Source organism: Erigeron canadensis, chromosome 9, assembly GCF_010389155.1.
Source record: "Erigeron canadensis isolate Cc75 chromosome 9, C_canadensis_v1, whole genome shotgun sequence".
In the NCBI taxonomy this organism is placed as follows: Eukaryota; Viridiplantae; Streptophyta; class Magnoliopsida; order Asterales; family Asteraceae; genus Erigeron; species Erigeron canadensis.
In genome coordinates, this window is record NC_057769.1 from 10,721,045 (window position 1) to 10,737,748 (window position 16,704).

At 33.9% G+C, this 16,704-nt stretch overlaps 1 protein-coding gene and 1 pseudogene across 2 annotated transcripts; both read left to right on the plus strand.

The window, feature by feature from the left end:
• The first annotated feature begins 1,346 nt into the window (after nucleotides 1–1,346).
• LOC122581617 (mitochondrial amidoxime reducing component 2-like) lies at nucleotides 1,347–4,942 on the plus strand. Of its 2 annotated transcripts, none has more exons than XM_043753861.1 (8): nucleotides 1,347–1,629; nucleotides 2,174–2,323; nucleotides 2,832–3,008; nucleotides 3,076–3,164; nucleotides 3,239–3,303; nucleotides 3,686–3,788; nucleotides 4,420–4,530; nucleotides 4,651–4,942. In XM_043753861.1, the coding sequence occupies exons 1-8, from the start codon at nucleotides 1,527–1,529 to the stop codon at nucleotides 4,663–4,665; spliced, it is 813 nt and encodes a 270-aa protein (XP_043609796.1). In that variant the 5' UTR covers nucleotides 1,347–1,526; the 3' UTR covers nucleotides 4,666–4,942. The 2 variants fall into 2 exon arrangements, with proteins under 2 accessions (XP_043609796.1, XP_043609795.1); XM_043753860.1 differs by having other exon boundaries at nucleotides 1,349–1,629; nucleotides 4,608–4,942.
• A 5,910-nt stretch (nucleotides 4,943–10,852) lies between these two features.
• Nucleotides 10,853–15,993, plus strand: LOC122583184 (annotated as a pseudogene).
• Nucleotides 15,994–16,704: the final 711 nt, after the last annotated feature.

Sequence of the window (16,704 nt, forward strand, 5' to 3'; positions counted from 1 at the left end):
TGGTTTTTGCATGATTATTGGTCATTAATTTATTTAAGCATCAAAATGACTTGAATTCAGAGCTGCAGTTGAGTCCATCGCTCCTATATATCTAAAAAACGAAAATAAATATAAATGTGGCAATCCAATTTTTGAATTTCAGATTCAAAAACCATGAAACATCTATTTTGGTTTTTGCGTGTGTGTTATATCTTTATTTAGAGAGAAAAAAAATAAATTGTGTTTGTGATGATATTGATACTAGTGAATTAAAAAGAGACATAAATTGTAAAAATGAACAAATCATAGGTATCGTATTTGGGTTTAACTCTAGGGAACAATAAAAATACACGTAAAACCGGTACGGGGTAACCATATAAAAAGTTTATACGACATTGTTAATTACGTGAATTCTTCCAAATTTGATTATTATTATTTTTTTGTTATCACTTATATAAACAAAAAATTTGACTAATTATATAAAATAAGTGTTAGTTGAGATTTAAGTTATAATGATGTAATGATCTTTTCGCATATCAAATTAATTTTACTTCAACATGAGGTTTATTTAAGAACGAAAATTTTTAAATATCTATATCTATACTCCCTTATAAAGAGTATTGAATTTCTTAAATTCAACATTTTTTTCTTCTCAAAATACCCCTATTTAAACATAATACCCTTATATACCCTCCTTTCCCCCATTCTCTCTAATCATTACACACTCTCATCGACTTTCTATCACCCTCTTCCGCCGCTGCTCTCCTTCTCCACCGTCTACCTCGCTCTCCACACCGCCTCCCTTTTATATTGTCGTCACTTTCTAGCCGCTACAACGTGCGGGCACTATGCTCGTTTTACAATAATTTGTTTAAAAAATCTTCTTACCTAACATGATGATAATATGTGTAAATATGAAGAGATAATAGTAAGCAAGTTTTATAATGAAATTCATGTGTTCTCATATTAAGGTTTTTAGGACGGGCGGGAAAGAGGAATAGGTAGGCCTTCGGTATTCAGTCTGGGTATCTGTGGTCCTACCGTTCGCTGTTCTTAAAAAAAGAGGTTTTTTTTTTGTTATTTTTTGAAATGATTTATGTTTTCTATATAAAAAAAACATTATAATAAAAAGGAAATGACATATATTCTTTTAATAATCATTTTTTTTAGTATTTAATAATTCTTCTAATATCATAATTATTACAAATGTATTATATTAATTTCTCTTGATTATAAATGTTAGAATATTATTGTAAAAAAAAGATAATTTTTAAAAAGTTTTTCTTAATAAAAGATTAATCATTTCCTCAATGGTATTAAACTATTAATTAAAAATTTGGAAGGTGAAAGAGTTCAAATAAGTGAATAACCCAACAACGTTTGCTTGGTGAGTGGTTTGGTGGTAGTATAACTACACGTCTACTCCTACCGCTCTTACAAACCCTAAACAAAATCCCAAATACAGTAATAATAATCTGTAACAAAGTTGAATACAATTGCTTGAGTAAGAAAAAAAAAACAATTCATGTCATAAACAGAGTTGAGTAATGGCAGAAAAAGAAAATTTGCCCAAAGTGAAGTCAATATTTGTGTATCCAATAAAATCCTGCAGGGGTATCTCTCTTTCACATGCACCTCTTGCTTCCACTGGTATCCCCCCAACCTTCATATCTCTATCTATATCTATATATACATATATAATGTGTGTGTTTTTGTTTGTTGTTTCTCTTTACTTGCCTTTATGTCAATCCCCATATAGACCAACTTTGATAATTTACAAATTACAATTTCTTCCAGACAGATTTGCATTAAAATAGCCTAAAAAAGAAACACAAGCCCAGAACTGTCCGATAATCGAAATGGGTCTGGTTTTGAAAAATGTTTGGTTGATGTCTATGGCGGTGTTTTGTTTGGATAATCCGGCATTTCTACTTAATTTTTCTACATAGCTTATATCCTTGAGGTAATAAGGCTTCAATAGTGACAGTGTTAGTAAGCCGTTAAGTATCTTCATTGTGCAAATGACCGCATGTATTTAACAGTAACGCCTTCCCTATGTTTTTTGTGTCAGACTTGTAAATGAACTTATTCTAAAGGATAGACTAGTGTGAATTTTTTCGTTTTGTTGTTTAATGAGTTGTTAGAAATACGTCACGAAGCTTATAACTTTTATCATCTTTCCGTGGGTATACAGGGTTTAGATGGGATAGGCAATGGCTTGTTGTGAATTCCAAAGGCAGAGCTTGTACTCAAAGAGTGGATCCTAAGTTAGCTTTGGTCGAAGTAGAGCTACCGAATGATGCATTTTTAGTTGGTTGGAAGCCAAACAAGAGCTCTTACCTAGGTGTATATCTGTTTCTCTAGTTTCTTTATTTTATTTTCTGACCATTTAATTTTTTTTATCATATGATTAGTAATAAGAACTAAGTGATCTGATTTGCAAAGTTCAGGTACCAAAAGTTTTTTTTCCGGTTTTTACTAAGATTTTGAAATTCCTCTCTTTGTCAAAACAAAGATTATTGGTAATGACTTATTTAGCATTTCTAGCTAAAGTTTTACTGCTGTAGACCTCAAGTGATCATTGGTGTTTTTGCTCGTCACTGATGTTTTCTATCATGGTTTCATAATGATATACTCTGTAGAAGTTTAATGTTGATTCATTGATTGTTAGAGGAGAAAATATATTTGAGAGAAAAGAGAGAATTTTATCAAATCATCGTTACTTCATTATTACAATCATATCAGATTATATAACCAACTAAATAACCAATAACCCCCTACACTATAGGACAATTACATTTAGGCCCTTCTATTATTCTACCCGTAACATTGATCCACGATTCTAATCTCAGTCATAAGAGCACCTGGGATGGATGAGCTAAAGGTCTCATTGTGTAGACCACCTCAAACATGTGATGGCGTCTCAGTTTGGGAATGGTCAGGATCTGCTTTGGATGAGGGTGAGGATGCATCCAAATGGTTCACCAATTATCTTGGCAAGCCAAGTCGCCTAGTTCGTTTTAATGAAGGTGATTTCATTTTTACGTTTTATGATTATTTTAGTTACAAATTAATATAAGATTTATGCTCATATAGAGTCGGAGATGAGGCCAGTGGACCCCACTTATGCACCAGGATTCAGAGTTTTGTTTTCCGATGGATATCCATTCCTTTTAGTGTCCCAGGTTGGTTGGTACATAAGTCTGTTCTATTTTGTATATTACATATAATATTTTGATTATTAATTTGCTGTTGGCAGGAATCTCTAGATTCGTTGAATGAGCTTCTCGAGGAACCTGTACCAATAAACCGGTTTAGACCAAAGTATGTATCTCAACTTACATTCTTAGTTCATTCAGCATACAAATAATTAACTAATTGGTCGAAGGGATAACATATATAAACTTTGCCCTAACATAAATCAGATCACATGGATCGGATATGTCAAAAGGCACCCAAAGTTTTTTAAAGGGCTTACAACCTCCTGAATAATTTATTGTTATTGTAAATAGTTTTTATCATCACCCAAAGTTTTTATCACATGGATCGGAAGACGTGTTAATCAGTCAAGTCATCCCGAACAGTTTTGCCCTGACAAATTACCTCTTAAGTCAACCTATCTCATCTGTCCATTTTGTCATTTCTGTCTGGAACTATGAATCTTACTTACCATCTTCCTTTTCTGATTTGTGTTTACATATTTCAGCATACTGGTTGAGGGTTGTGAACCATTTTCCGAGGACCTATGGAAGGAGGTAAAAATAGAAAATTTAACATTCCATGGCGTCAAGCTTTGCGCTCGTTGTAAGGTAAAAGAATATGCCTGTCATTCGTATTGTTATCTATCTTTATAAAAGCAATAGCCGCTTGTGCAAACATCAGAAATGTATTATTTAGGCAACCATCTTTGTGGATAGTTGCATAAAAAGGATCAACTTTGGTTAAAGGTTTTAGTCAGGCAACCATTCTTTTTAGGTCTAATAAAACCATTTAAAGTTTCAATTGTGGTAAAAAGGATCCAACTTTAATTTGAGATAATCCGTGTAGGTGGCGTAGTGGTAGAAATCTCAGGTTTGAACTTTCCTGGCTAAACATCTTGGGGGTGGCCATGGAAGGGTTCAGTAATAGTCATACATATACTTCAGTTAGTTCGCATACAAAGCCTCCTGCACCAGGGTAACATGAACTCCCAAACTTCTCCGTTACTCGTTTACCGGTGTAGGTGGCCAGGTCAAGTGAGTAACTTTGGCCATATGGTACTGGCATGGCTCTTTAATAACATAAACTCTAAACGATAATCAAAATTCATGACACTATGATGGCTTTTTGTCTTTTTCTGCATCAAAAAAAGTTGTTTACTAAATAGAAATTTGACAAAGATGGTTACCTTTTTATGCTATTTACCTAAACTCTTCTACTATTTTATTGATTGTTATGCAGATACCTACAATTAATCAGGAAAATGCAGTTTCAGCTTCTGAGCCAACTAAGACTCTAATGAAGTTTCGGTCAGGAAAAATGTTGCATCCAAGCCGAAAGGGGCAAGGGCAGGTATGAGAATTAGTTTGACATGTTTTATATTTGGACAACATAAATCAGTGATTGTTATATGTAAAATGGTTTTACAGGTGTACTTTGGACAAAATATGATATGCCATGATTTACATGTAGGAAATGAAAAGATAATCAAACTCGGAGATTCCTTGTGTGTTATCAAAATGTTCGCTTCGTATGATGATACATTAACCTAAACTCTATGAGTTATCGATTACGATACTAGTGGAGGAGATTAAAGGTATAAAACTTGTAGATCTTCTGATGCTATCAAGATGTTGTCAATGTATGATGATACACCAACATATTTGTGAGTTACTGTTAAGAATTTCATATACTAATCAAACTTGGAAGTCATGTGTATGTTAATAAGATGTTCTCATTTTATGATGATACATCAACTTATACTCTTACTGTCTTACATATACTTATTTATGAGGTTCTATTCAAAGTATTAGTGGAGTATATGATAAGATAAACTTGGAGATCATGTGTATGCTTCTTTTTTTATTTCTTGATCATGTATCATGTGTATGTTACTATGTTATCATAGCCTTCTCATCATATAGTACATCAACTTAACTTCTATAACTAGTTGTTTGTGAGTTTGAGATAAAACATGCGACCGTTGTAAAGGACTATATATATGGACAAGTTGAACTGCTAGATAGCAAGGATCATGGCGATGCCACTCTGAAGGTGCTGTAGGATAAATGATAAATTGGTATTTGCTTTTCCCTTTGCATAGTTAATATAATAGTGCGTGTATGATATAGCAAAGATTATGTATTTTTATTTTTTTTTATCTTTACTGCTGATATGCATGGTCTAGATGGAATAGACACAGGGTTATTGTGACTTCTTAAGGCTGAGCTTGTACACATTGAGTAGATCCAAAGTTAGGTCTAGGTAAAGTAGAGTTACATAATGATGCAGATTGAATGGGATAGAAGCCAAACAAGAGCTCTTTACTTAGGTAAGTAACAGTTTTCTCAAACTTCTAATATTTTGTGCTTTGACTATTTTGTTTTTAATCTTAACTTTGTGAAAAACAAAGTGAGTTGATTTTTTATGTTCCCTTATTTAACATTTTTGTCTAAGATGTTGCCCTTCTGATCCCTCGAATGCTCATTGTCGAAGTTCTTATTCATCCTCTTGTCCTTCACCCGTAAATTACTGGCTGATTGTACATGTGTGGAAACTAGAGCCTTTTATACTGTGACTAGGTATTTACGTGCTGTGCAATATTTGAGTAGTTTCCATCACACTCGTTTGTTTTTTTAAGCGCATATACAACTGTTCACTAAGTTTTATAGTAGCTTAATGTTGAATCATGGATTAGAAGTTACAAGGGCATCTGGGATGGATGGTTGAGCTGAAGGAGTCATTGTGTAGACTCCATTAACGATGTCTCAGTTTGGGAACGGTGAAGATCTGCTTTGGTATTACATGCAAAAGTTAATATGTATATGTTGTAGGCTTTCATTTATCTCTCACTTTTTTTACAATGAAATGATGAATAGTATAAAGTTACCATGTTCTCAATTTCTTTGATATTTTACATAATGTTACTACGTTTTTCTTGATATATATATATATATTGAATAATATAGTTTTTTATTTGATGGTGTCATTTGTGAGTTGTGAATTTGTGATAGTGTGAATTAGAATGATCTACCATGTGACCCTTGCGATACTACTTTTGCTTATGATCAGCAATATGGGGTTTTGGCTTTGCTTTATTTTCGTGTTAAATTTAGTAGTAGTTTCTACTGTCTAGCATCGTATCATTTTAATATGTATTTACCTTATTACTCGTATTTTAGAACCACTTGCCAAATTCATTACATTACCTTATTCATTACATTACATTTTAAAAAATTTAGTATTCTTGAACTACTCATAAAATATTTAAAATAAATTTTTTTAATTAATTTTAATTTCTTTCTTGTATCACCACAAACAAGAAATACCTTTCTTTTTTCGAATCAATCTTTATTGGTGTAAACTAGAAACGAAGTAACTGGGACTATTTTACGAATACATGAATACAATGCTATAGCATTGTACCCGCGCGATGCGAAGATGGTTTGATGGTAACGACGATTGGTGGTGTGGTGACGGACTGTTGTTGGTGGTCGGTGTAAGTAATTGATTTAATGTAATTGATGTAAAGGGGTAGTGGAGATATTTTAGAAGATAAGGGATTGATAATGTAAATTAGTTTATTAAGGGTAAAATGGTAATTTTGCATCTAACATTTTTATGAGTGAGAAAGTGATAATTATTATAATATAGTATAGAAGTATAGATATAATAACAATTATACAAAATATTAACCAATGTATGAACTTGTTTTGATTATGTGAGCTATTAGATTAGATGTAATTATTATTTATTAGTAAAAAAATTATACGAGACAAAAATGAACTTTGTAAAATAAACTAGAGAATACAATGAAACCAACAAAAATAGAAAAACTTTGTAAAAAAAAAGTTTGTGAAAATAAAAGTTGTTTTGGAAGAAGAAAATGAAAAACTAGTACATACATGACGTCTAATAAAAACTTTTGGTATTATTTAAAGGAGAAGATTTGCTCAAGTTACCACAATATGACTAGTTATGTTAGGGTAATCTCGATCTTTGATTAAAAATCAAAGGCTATGATTTAAAGATTATCTTTGAATCTTGTCTCTTGATTTTCAACCAATGGTTAAAATTTTTTCCAACTTGACTCAAGTTAGGAAAATAACTTGAGAGAATCTCCTGATTATTAGTGTTTCTTAATAATTTGAATAGATAGTAAAGATGTCTTGACTATTGTGGTAAATATTTTTGTAGTTGTCCATTTTGAGATAAAGCTCTTTAAATTTGACCATTAAAATAATTTTTTCTATATATATTTACTAATTTTATTCATTAAAAATTTGAAGTGTTAATTTTATTTTCAAGTTAAAAGATGAATGTATGTAATGTATGTATATTTAATTGGTACAATAATTTAAAATTTTGAAGTGTTTGGCTTTTGTTGGTGATTAATTGATTCCATGTTTTTTGGTTTCAGGCAGTCGGGGCCTAAACGCGTCTAACGCGTATCAAAAATTTGTATATGGTATCTAAACTTTCCTTCCATATATGTTTCTATATTTTTTGAACTTCCAAAAACCTAAAACTCTACCTCTTTATAATCTCATCTCCTAACGTAACTAAAGTCGGAAAAAAAAACCCCAATTTACGCATTATTACGACTTCTATTTCCTAAGAACAAAAAATCGAAAAAGAAAAACCCTTTTACTTACGAATTACGAACAAAAATCGAAAAAGAAAAACCCTCTCACCTACAGTTTACGAATTACGAACAAATAATAATCGAATTTAATTACGAATAGCACATTCCTATATATACAATTAAAACCCGTGCATCAATTTTTGCGCCAGCTCACAGGTTTTTTTTTATAATATATCTGGTGGGGCCCATCCACATCTATTTTAACTTTTCTTTCTACACAAGCTCACAGGTTCTTTTTTTTTTAAATATATCTGGTGGGGCCGACATCTATTTTAACTTTTAGTTTCTTTTAATTCCTGGACATCTTTTACTTTATTATTTTTTATAGAGCCCAGAGACATTATAGGTTTACTTTGTTAGAACATTAGTCCCTACCAATGTTTTAAATACCGATCGGTATTACCGGTACTGGAGACCACGCCGGTATTTTAAATCCGGTATTTTTCCTGTATTTTCACTATTCAATACCGGCCAGTATTTTCGGTATTCCCGGTATTTTCCGGTATTACCATACCGGTATTTCCGGTATTTTCAAAAAATAAATTTTGATTTTTTTAAAAAATTATTTTTATGATACTTTAATGTTATTTTTTGTTACTTGTGAACTTTAAAACTTATATTTTGTTATGAAATACATATTTGGTATTATTTTTGAGTAAATTATAATTGCATTTTGACTATTTTTGTTAAATTGTAATAAGTTTTGTAAGATTTTTACACAAAAAAATATAATAAATTAAAAATAGTCGTACCGGCCGGTATTTCCGGTATTACCGATAATACCGGTAATACCGGAAAATTTTTCCACGCCGGTATAACTAAAATACCGGTTTTTAAAACATTGGTCCCTACCATTAAATATGTGAGTAACGGTCATCCTTACGGCAACAAATTATAAAAACTCTAACGGGAGCGAACTGATGTTAACTTCTTTTGCACAAAAGTTTAAGTAACGGATAAAATTAGGTCTTTGGGTTCAATGCTTTTTATATGTCTGACGACAGTTACAAAAGTTGTTACAAATCATATTCATTTCTTTAACGGATATAAGAGTAATATAAGAGTATATAGTCTTTTTTTTCCGGTTTTGTCACATTTTCAAGTTTTTTTTTCTTAATAAATCATACGTAACGTAGTTGTTACATAATTAACATTCGTTTATTATCACTTAACTATTCAAACAATTGAATATGTAAATAATTGTTATAATTAATGTTTGTACACGACAATATATTATCAGACATACGTTAAATAAAAAATAAGCGAATATGTCTCCCGCTTGTATAAGGTTTCTGAAAGCAACGTCGTGTCACCCGGGGCAACGCCCGGGGTAACATAACTAGTTAACTTGAAACAATGTTGCAGAGACCTCGAAGTAGAGAAAAGACTGAGAGACCACCATTGAGCTTGAAGAGGCCGAAAAATGTGACATTTGATACAAATGTCATAACCTATGAATATGTTCAAGATAGTACAGAATCTATGTTGGAAAGAATTGAAAAAGGAGAAAGTTTTCCAAAGTCCACAGATAAAGATTTAGTTGCTTTGAGCAAGTTGAATTATAGGTATCGAAATTGGGTTGAAAGTGATGATGATTTTGTTCAAGAAGACTACGATTATTATTCTGATTGTGATTTGTATGATGATGAGGATGAGGTTAATGATGCATTTTTGGTTCCATCAAACAGGAAGGCACGTTATAACAATGGTCATGTTTGATCTGTGTTTAGCCCCATTGAGAATATTGATCACTGGAAAGCTTTAAAATCAAAAGGGTCAACACGAAAACCATTGAATTTTATCAATGCAGCTGAACCCGAGAATCGGAATCAAGAATCAGTCTTTGACGCGATGATATCTTCTTCAACAGAGAAATGCCAAAGAAAGTCCAATGATGAGGATTCAATTGTTTTGAGCAAGTTGAATTATAGGTATAGAAATTGGGTTGAAAGTGATGATGAGTATGAAGGTTTTGTACAAGAAGACTATGATATTGATGAAGATTATTATTCTGATTGTGATTTGTATGATGATGAGGATGAGACTATTGATGCGGTTTTGGTTCCATCAAACAGGAAGGCACGTTATAACAATGGTTATGTTTATCAGTGTTTAACACCATCGAAAATACCGATCAATGGAAAGCTTTAAAATCAAACGGGTAGGCACAAAAACAGTTAGAATTTTATCGGGCAAAAGGAGAATGCAGCTAAACTAGAGAATCAGGATCAAGAAACAGTCGTTGCTTATCGAGTTGGATGATATCTTCTTCAGATAAATACCAAAGAAATAACAAGAGGTAATTTGGCTGAATAGTCAGTCACTCAGTCTTTTTGAAACTTGAAAAAGCAATTTGAGATTTTAAAAATTAATGTTCATGTGAAGTTTGTGTATATATTTTGTTAGAAAAGTTTGAATCTTTGGAAACTAATGTAGTGGCAAAGTACTGCATTTTTAATTAACTTTAGAAATGATTGGATTAAGCTTGTTTATTGGTTTTTATTCTAGATTGTTACTTGTCTTTAATTGTTTTTCGGATATAATATCCTTTATTAGGGTTGTAATCAGATGCATCCATCATTGTTGAGATCCAAGAGACTAATCTCAACCATTAGGTCAACAAGTATAAGTGGTTAAGATTAAAAACAAGTTTACACATGTAATGTTGTTAAAAGAACTAAAGCTTAATTTTAATTTTAACTTGGAGATCATGTGTATGCTTTTTTTCTTTTTCTTTTCTTTTTTGATCATGTATCCTGTGTATGTTGTTAACTATGTTATCATGGCATTCTCATCATATGGTACACCAACTTAACATCTATAACTAGTTGTTTGTGAGTTTGAGATAAAACAAGCAACCTTCGTAAAGGACAGTACTGTAAATATGGAAAAGTTAAACTGCTAGATAGCGAGGATCATGGCGGTGCCACCCTTGTAAATGAACTTATTTTAATGGATAGACTAGTATTTATTTTTTTCGTTTTGTTGTAAAACGGGTTGTTAGAAAATACGCCACGAAGCGTATAACTTTTATCATCTTTTCGTGTGTATACAGGGTTTAGATGGGATAGGCTAGTGGCTTGTTGTGAATTCCAAAGGCAGAGCTTATACTCAAAGAGTGGATCCTAAGTTAGCTTTGGTTGAAGTAGAGCTACCGAATGATGCATTTTTAGTGGGTTGGAAGCCAAACAAGAACTCTTACCCAGGTATATAATATATATAACTGTTTCTCTAGTTTCTTTTGTATTATCTTCTGACCATTTGATCTTTTAAATGGTATAGCTAGTAACAGTAAAGTGATCTGATATGCAGAGTTCATGCACCAATTTTTTTTATTTTCCGTTTTTTACTAGGTTTTGTAATTCTTATCTTCATCAAAACAAAGATTATTGGTAATGACTTATTTCACATTTCTAGCTAAAACCTGTCATTATGGAATCTCAAATGATCATTGCCTCATTGGTGTTCTTACTCGTCGCTGATGTTTTCTATCATGGTTTCACAATCATATACTTTGTAGAAGTTTAATGTTGATATATTGATCCATGATTCTAATCTCAGTTATAAGAGCACCCGGGATGGATGAGCTAAAGGTTTCATTGTGTACACCACCTCAAACATGTGATGGTGTCTCGGTTTGAGAATTGTCAGCGTCTGCTTTGGATGAGGGTGAGGATGAGAATTGTCAACGTCTGCTTTGGATGAGGGTGAGGATGCATCCAAATGGTTCACCAGTTATCTTGGAAAGCCAAGTCGTCTAGTTTGTTTTAATGAAGGTGATTTCATTTTTCTTTTTTATAATGATTTTAGTTACAGTTTAAAATAAAGTTTATGCTCATATAGAGTCAGAGACGAGGCCAGCAGACCCAACTTATGCACTGGGATTCAGAGTTCTGTTTTCCGATGGATATCCATTCCTTTTAGTGTCCCAGGTTGGTTGGTATATAAGTCTGTTCTATTTAGTATAATAGATATGATATTCTGATTATAATTTGCTGTTGGCAGGGATCTCTAGATTTGTTGAATGAAATTCTCGAGGAACCTATACCAATAAACCGGTTTAGACTAAAGTATGTATGATGTATCTCAACTTACATTCGTAGTTCTTTCTGTTAGGTGTGAAGGCCTTACAGGCCTGTGTTTGGCCTTAGGGCTATTTTAGTTGGCTGTTTAGGAAGCCCATTAAGTTTCCTTGTTCACCAAGCAAGAAACCCTAGTTGTCCTCCTATATATATTCCTGCTCATTGTAATTGTAATCTTATGGTTCAGAGCTTAATAAAAATAACCTAGTTGCAGCCGGTGGACTAGGCCCCCCACTGGGCCGAACCACGTTAAATCTTGTGTGTCGTTTATCTTTATTTTCTGCTTTATCTTCTTGTTTAATTGCTTCCGCTGTGCTAAGGCCAAGGTTGTTCCTAACAAGTGGCATCAAAGCTCGGGTGCTGTGATTGGCGATTAGGGTTTCGTTTTTGTCTCTCTTGTTCGTGTTTTCTCTCATAGTCGTTAAAGATCAACTTCCGCTGCTGTACCACCTGTTGTTATCTACAACCATCGCGATTAGGGTTTCTTTTACCCTTGTTCGCCGCTGTTTGTGGCTGTTTGCTGCTGATTTGCTGATATATGCTCTGCTTATCTGCTGCTGTTTGTTGTTTCTGCTGCTGTTAGCTACTGTTCAGCTGCTGTTTGCTCAGAAATCTGTTGTTCAGCCGCTATTTGTTGTTTCCTGCTGATTTGTTGTTGGAACTGCTGTTGCTGCTGGTTTTTTTGTTCTTCCTGATTCGATCTGTTTCTGGGTCTGGTTTGCAGCTGTTTTGCTGCTGTTCCGCCGCTGCTTCACCACTATTAACCGCCTGTCGCCGCTGCTGTTGCAGCTGCCTTTGCCGTTATCAGCCGTCGTCGATTGGAATTCTGTTAGGGTTTTTGTTTTTTGGGGTTTTGGTGTTGATTGATCGATTGGAAGATGATAAAAGCACTGTTTTGGTTTTGTTTTCTTGTTCGAGAAGGTATTTGGCTACTGTTCTTGGCTACCATCATGACATTCTTGTTCGTTGTTAATCAGAAGTTGAGAAGTTGAGGGACTGGTACTGTCTCTTTATCTGAGTTGTATCTCGGGTTATTCTGATTTACGATTAGGGTGTGGTTTTTGCGGGTGGTTGTTACTATGTTGTTGTAATATTACCTTGATCGATTAGAAAAGAAAAGAAGATAAGTACCATCGTTTGAAGTTAGTCCATTGGAACATGGAATTAGGTTGATTAGGGTTAAGCCTTTATTCACCGGGTATATACAGGTGTTTTAGAGTGGATTGAATTTCTGTTGGATGTGGTACCGTTTTTGAAGAAAATAGAGCTAGCAGGTTTGGAATGCTTTGTTTTTTGAGTATTCCTGTTCCGGGGTTGCTAGTGTCGACACGAGTGAAAAAAAAGTCAGTCAAGTCATGGAACTAACGCTTGTTTTCTCTACTGCTGTTATTGATCGTTTGTTATTAACTGGTCTGGAACTGTGGATGTTATCCCTTGTTTAGCTTTGATCAGTGGTTTGACTTTTGAGTGGATCTTTGTACTGGTATTGGGTGAAGGTTTTCGCTGGTTGAATACGAGTGGAGGTTCGTCTCATGAAGTCTGGTTTAGCATGGGTTGGAATAACAGAGAGAGTGGGAGTTGTGCGTAGTTGACTTGTGGGGTTGGATGCGGTGCTCAGGGTTTTAGAGTCGCCCGAGGTTGATAAAACTATGCTTATGAGAATGTGTCTAGGTTGATGCATTGGAGCTCATTGGAAGGCAGTGAAGACTCTTGTTACAGATTTTGGTTTGCTTCATTTTATGTTACCTACTGTAGTGAAGCACTGGGCTGTTGTTTAGACTTTTGGAGTGTGCAGATTGCTGCACTACCGGAATAATTGAACCAACTTTCGGAGAAAAGTCTTGGCTCGCGGATTCGAGAGTTATACGAGTCTGGTGTGCGGTAGAGGACTCTGGGACTTTCAGGTAATCTGTTCGAGCGTATTCGGAGGTTTGAACTTGGACGGGATTTTGTAACAGTGGGAGCACGAGGCATGTTTTGATATATGTTGAAATCGACGTTGGGTTCTAAAGACCAATTTTCCGAATGAAATCTCTCATGTGAGGCTACCGCTAGTGGAGAGTGTTGTTCCTCTGGAGTCTCGGAGCCGGTATTTGAAATCAGTAGGAGCCGGTTGAGATTGAGGATGAGTCATTGGTGGACTTTGCCATGACTGAGTCCGTTATGTCTGACTGTATTGAAGTGGTTTACAGCTTCAATGGGCATTTCTGGTGACTAATGAAAAGGGCCGTTGCAACTAGGTATACATTCGATGCATGGATTGAAGTTTGGTTTGTTCTTGGGAGCTGGACCTGTGAAGACTTCTGTTCCTATCCATTTTTATTGAAATCTTACCTTGTTCATGGAGAACTGAAGACTTGGAAAACTTCTGTTTTAAAGTTTTAGTTTGTTCTTGGAACTGAAGGCTTGAAGGATTTCTGTTATCTAAAGATTACTGGAGTTACAGTTTGATCGAGATATTGTTTGCTTGAATGGCGGGTTGAAGTTTTACGGAAGGCTTTCAAGTGGGAGATTGTTGGGTGTGAAGGCCATACGGGCCTGTGTTTGGCCTTGGGGCTATTTTAGTTGGCTGTTTAGGAAGCCCATTAGGTTTCCTTGTTCACCAAGCTAGAAACCCTAGTTGTCCTCCTATATATATTCCTCCTCTTTGTAATTGTAATCTTATGGTTCAGAGCTTAATAAAAATAACCTAGTTGCAGCCGGTGGACTAGGCCCCCCACTGGGGCCGAACCACGTTAAATCTCGTGTGTCGTTTATCTTTATTTTCTGCTTTATCTTCTTGTTTAATTGCTTCCGCTGTGCTAAGGCCAAGGCTGTTCCTAACACATTCAGCATACAAATAATTAACTAATTGGTCAAAGGGGTAACATTCATAAACTTTGCCCAAACATAAATCAAGTCACATGGATCGGATATGTCAAAAGGCACCCAAAGTTTTTTAAAGGGCTTACAACCTCCTGAATAAATTTATTAAAAAATTGTGAATACTTTTAATCTCGTGCAAATATTAATATCTGATTTATATGTATAGAATGGGAAGACGTGTTAATGGGTCAAGTCATCCCGAACAGTTTTGGCTGGACAACTTACCTCTTAAGTCTTAACTCAACCTATCCCACCTTTCCATTTTGTCATTTCTGTCTGGAACTATGAATCTTACTTACCATCATCCTTTCCTGATTTGTGTTTACATATTTCAGCTTACTGGTTGAGGGTTGTGAACCATTGTCTGAGGACCTATGGAAGGAGGTAAAAATAGAAAATTTAACATTCCATGGCGTCAAGCTTTACGCTCGTTGTAAGGTAAAAGAATATGCCTGTCATTCGTATTGTTATCTATCTTCATAAAAACAATAGCCGCCTGTGCAAACATCAAAGAATTTACTAGGCAACCATCCTTTTTAGGTCAAATTAAACCAATTAGACTTTTAATTGTGGTTAAAAGTATACAACTTTAAAAAAATATTGATTTGAGATAATGCGTGTAGGTGACGTAGTGCGGTAGTGGTAGAGGTCTCTGGTTTGAACCTTCCTAGCTAAACATCTTGGGGGTGGCCATGGAAAGGGTTCAGTAATAGTCACGGGTCTCATACATTTGATTCAAGTGAGTATATTTAGCCACATGGTGCTGGCATGGCTCTTTAATAACAAATAATTTAAAAAGATAATCAAAATTTATACTGCTTTTTATGCTATTTACCCCAATTCTTTCATACTGTTTCTGCCATTGTTTTGTAGATACCTACAATTAATTAGGTTAATGCTGTTTTAGCTTCTGAGCCAACTAAGACTTATGAAGTTTCGGTCTGGAAAAATGTTGCATCCAAGCCGAAAGGACTGAAGGGCAGGTATGAGATATACTTTGGTATGTTTTTATATATGGACAACAAAAATCAGTGATTGTTATATGTAAAATGGTTTTATATGTGTACTTTGGACAAAATATGATATGCCATGATTTACATGAAGGAAATGAAAAGATAATTAAAGTCGGAGATTCTGTGTGTGTTGTCAAGATGTTCACTTCATATGATGATACATTAACCTAAACTCTTACATATAGTTTGAGTTATCGATTACAATACTAGTGAAGGAAATAAAAGAGTTAAAACTTGGAGATCTTCTGATCCTATCAAGATGTTATCAGTGTATGATGATATATCAACATATTTGTGAGTTACTGTTATTAATTTCATATGCTAATCAACTTGAAAGTCATGTGTATGTTAATAAGATGTTCTCATTGTATAATAATGATACATCAACTTATACTCTTAGATATACCTTTTTATAAGTTGCTATTCAACGTGTTAGTGGAGTATATGAAAAAGATAACTTGGAGATTATGTGTATACTTTTTATTATATATATATATATATATATATATATATATATATATATATATATATATTATATATATATTAGTCATGTATCATGTGTGTGTAATCAAGGCTTTCTCTATCATCATATGGTACATCAACTTAATATTTATAACTAGTTTGTGAGTTTGAGATAAAACGAGCAACCTTTGTAAAGGACTATATATATGGACAAGTTAAACTTTTAGATAGCAAGGATCATGACGATGTCACTCTAAGGTCGCGTTTGTTTCATAGAATTTGATGGAATCTGAAATTGGAATTGAATTTCATTCCTTAGGAATTTAAACATTACATCATTTGATGGAATCTCCATCCCAATTCCTTTAAAAGATTCAGATTTCAATTCCTTCTAAAGATTTCAAATCGTTCGAAAGATTCGGATTTCAATTCCTTCGAAAGATTCTATTCGATTAATGAT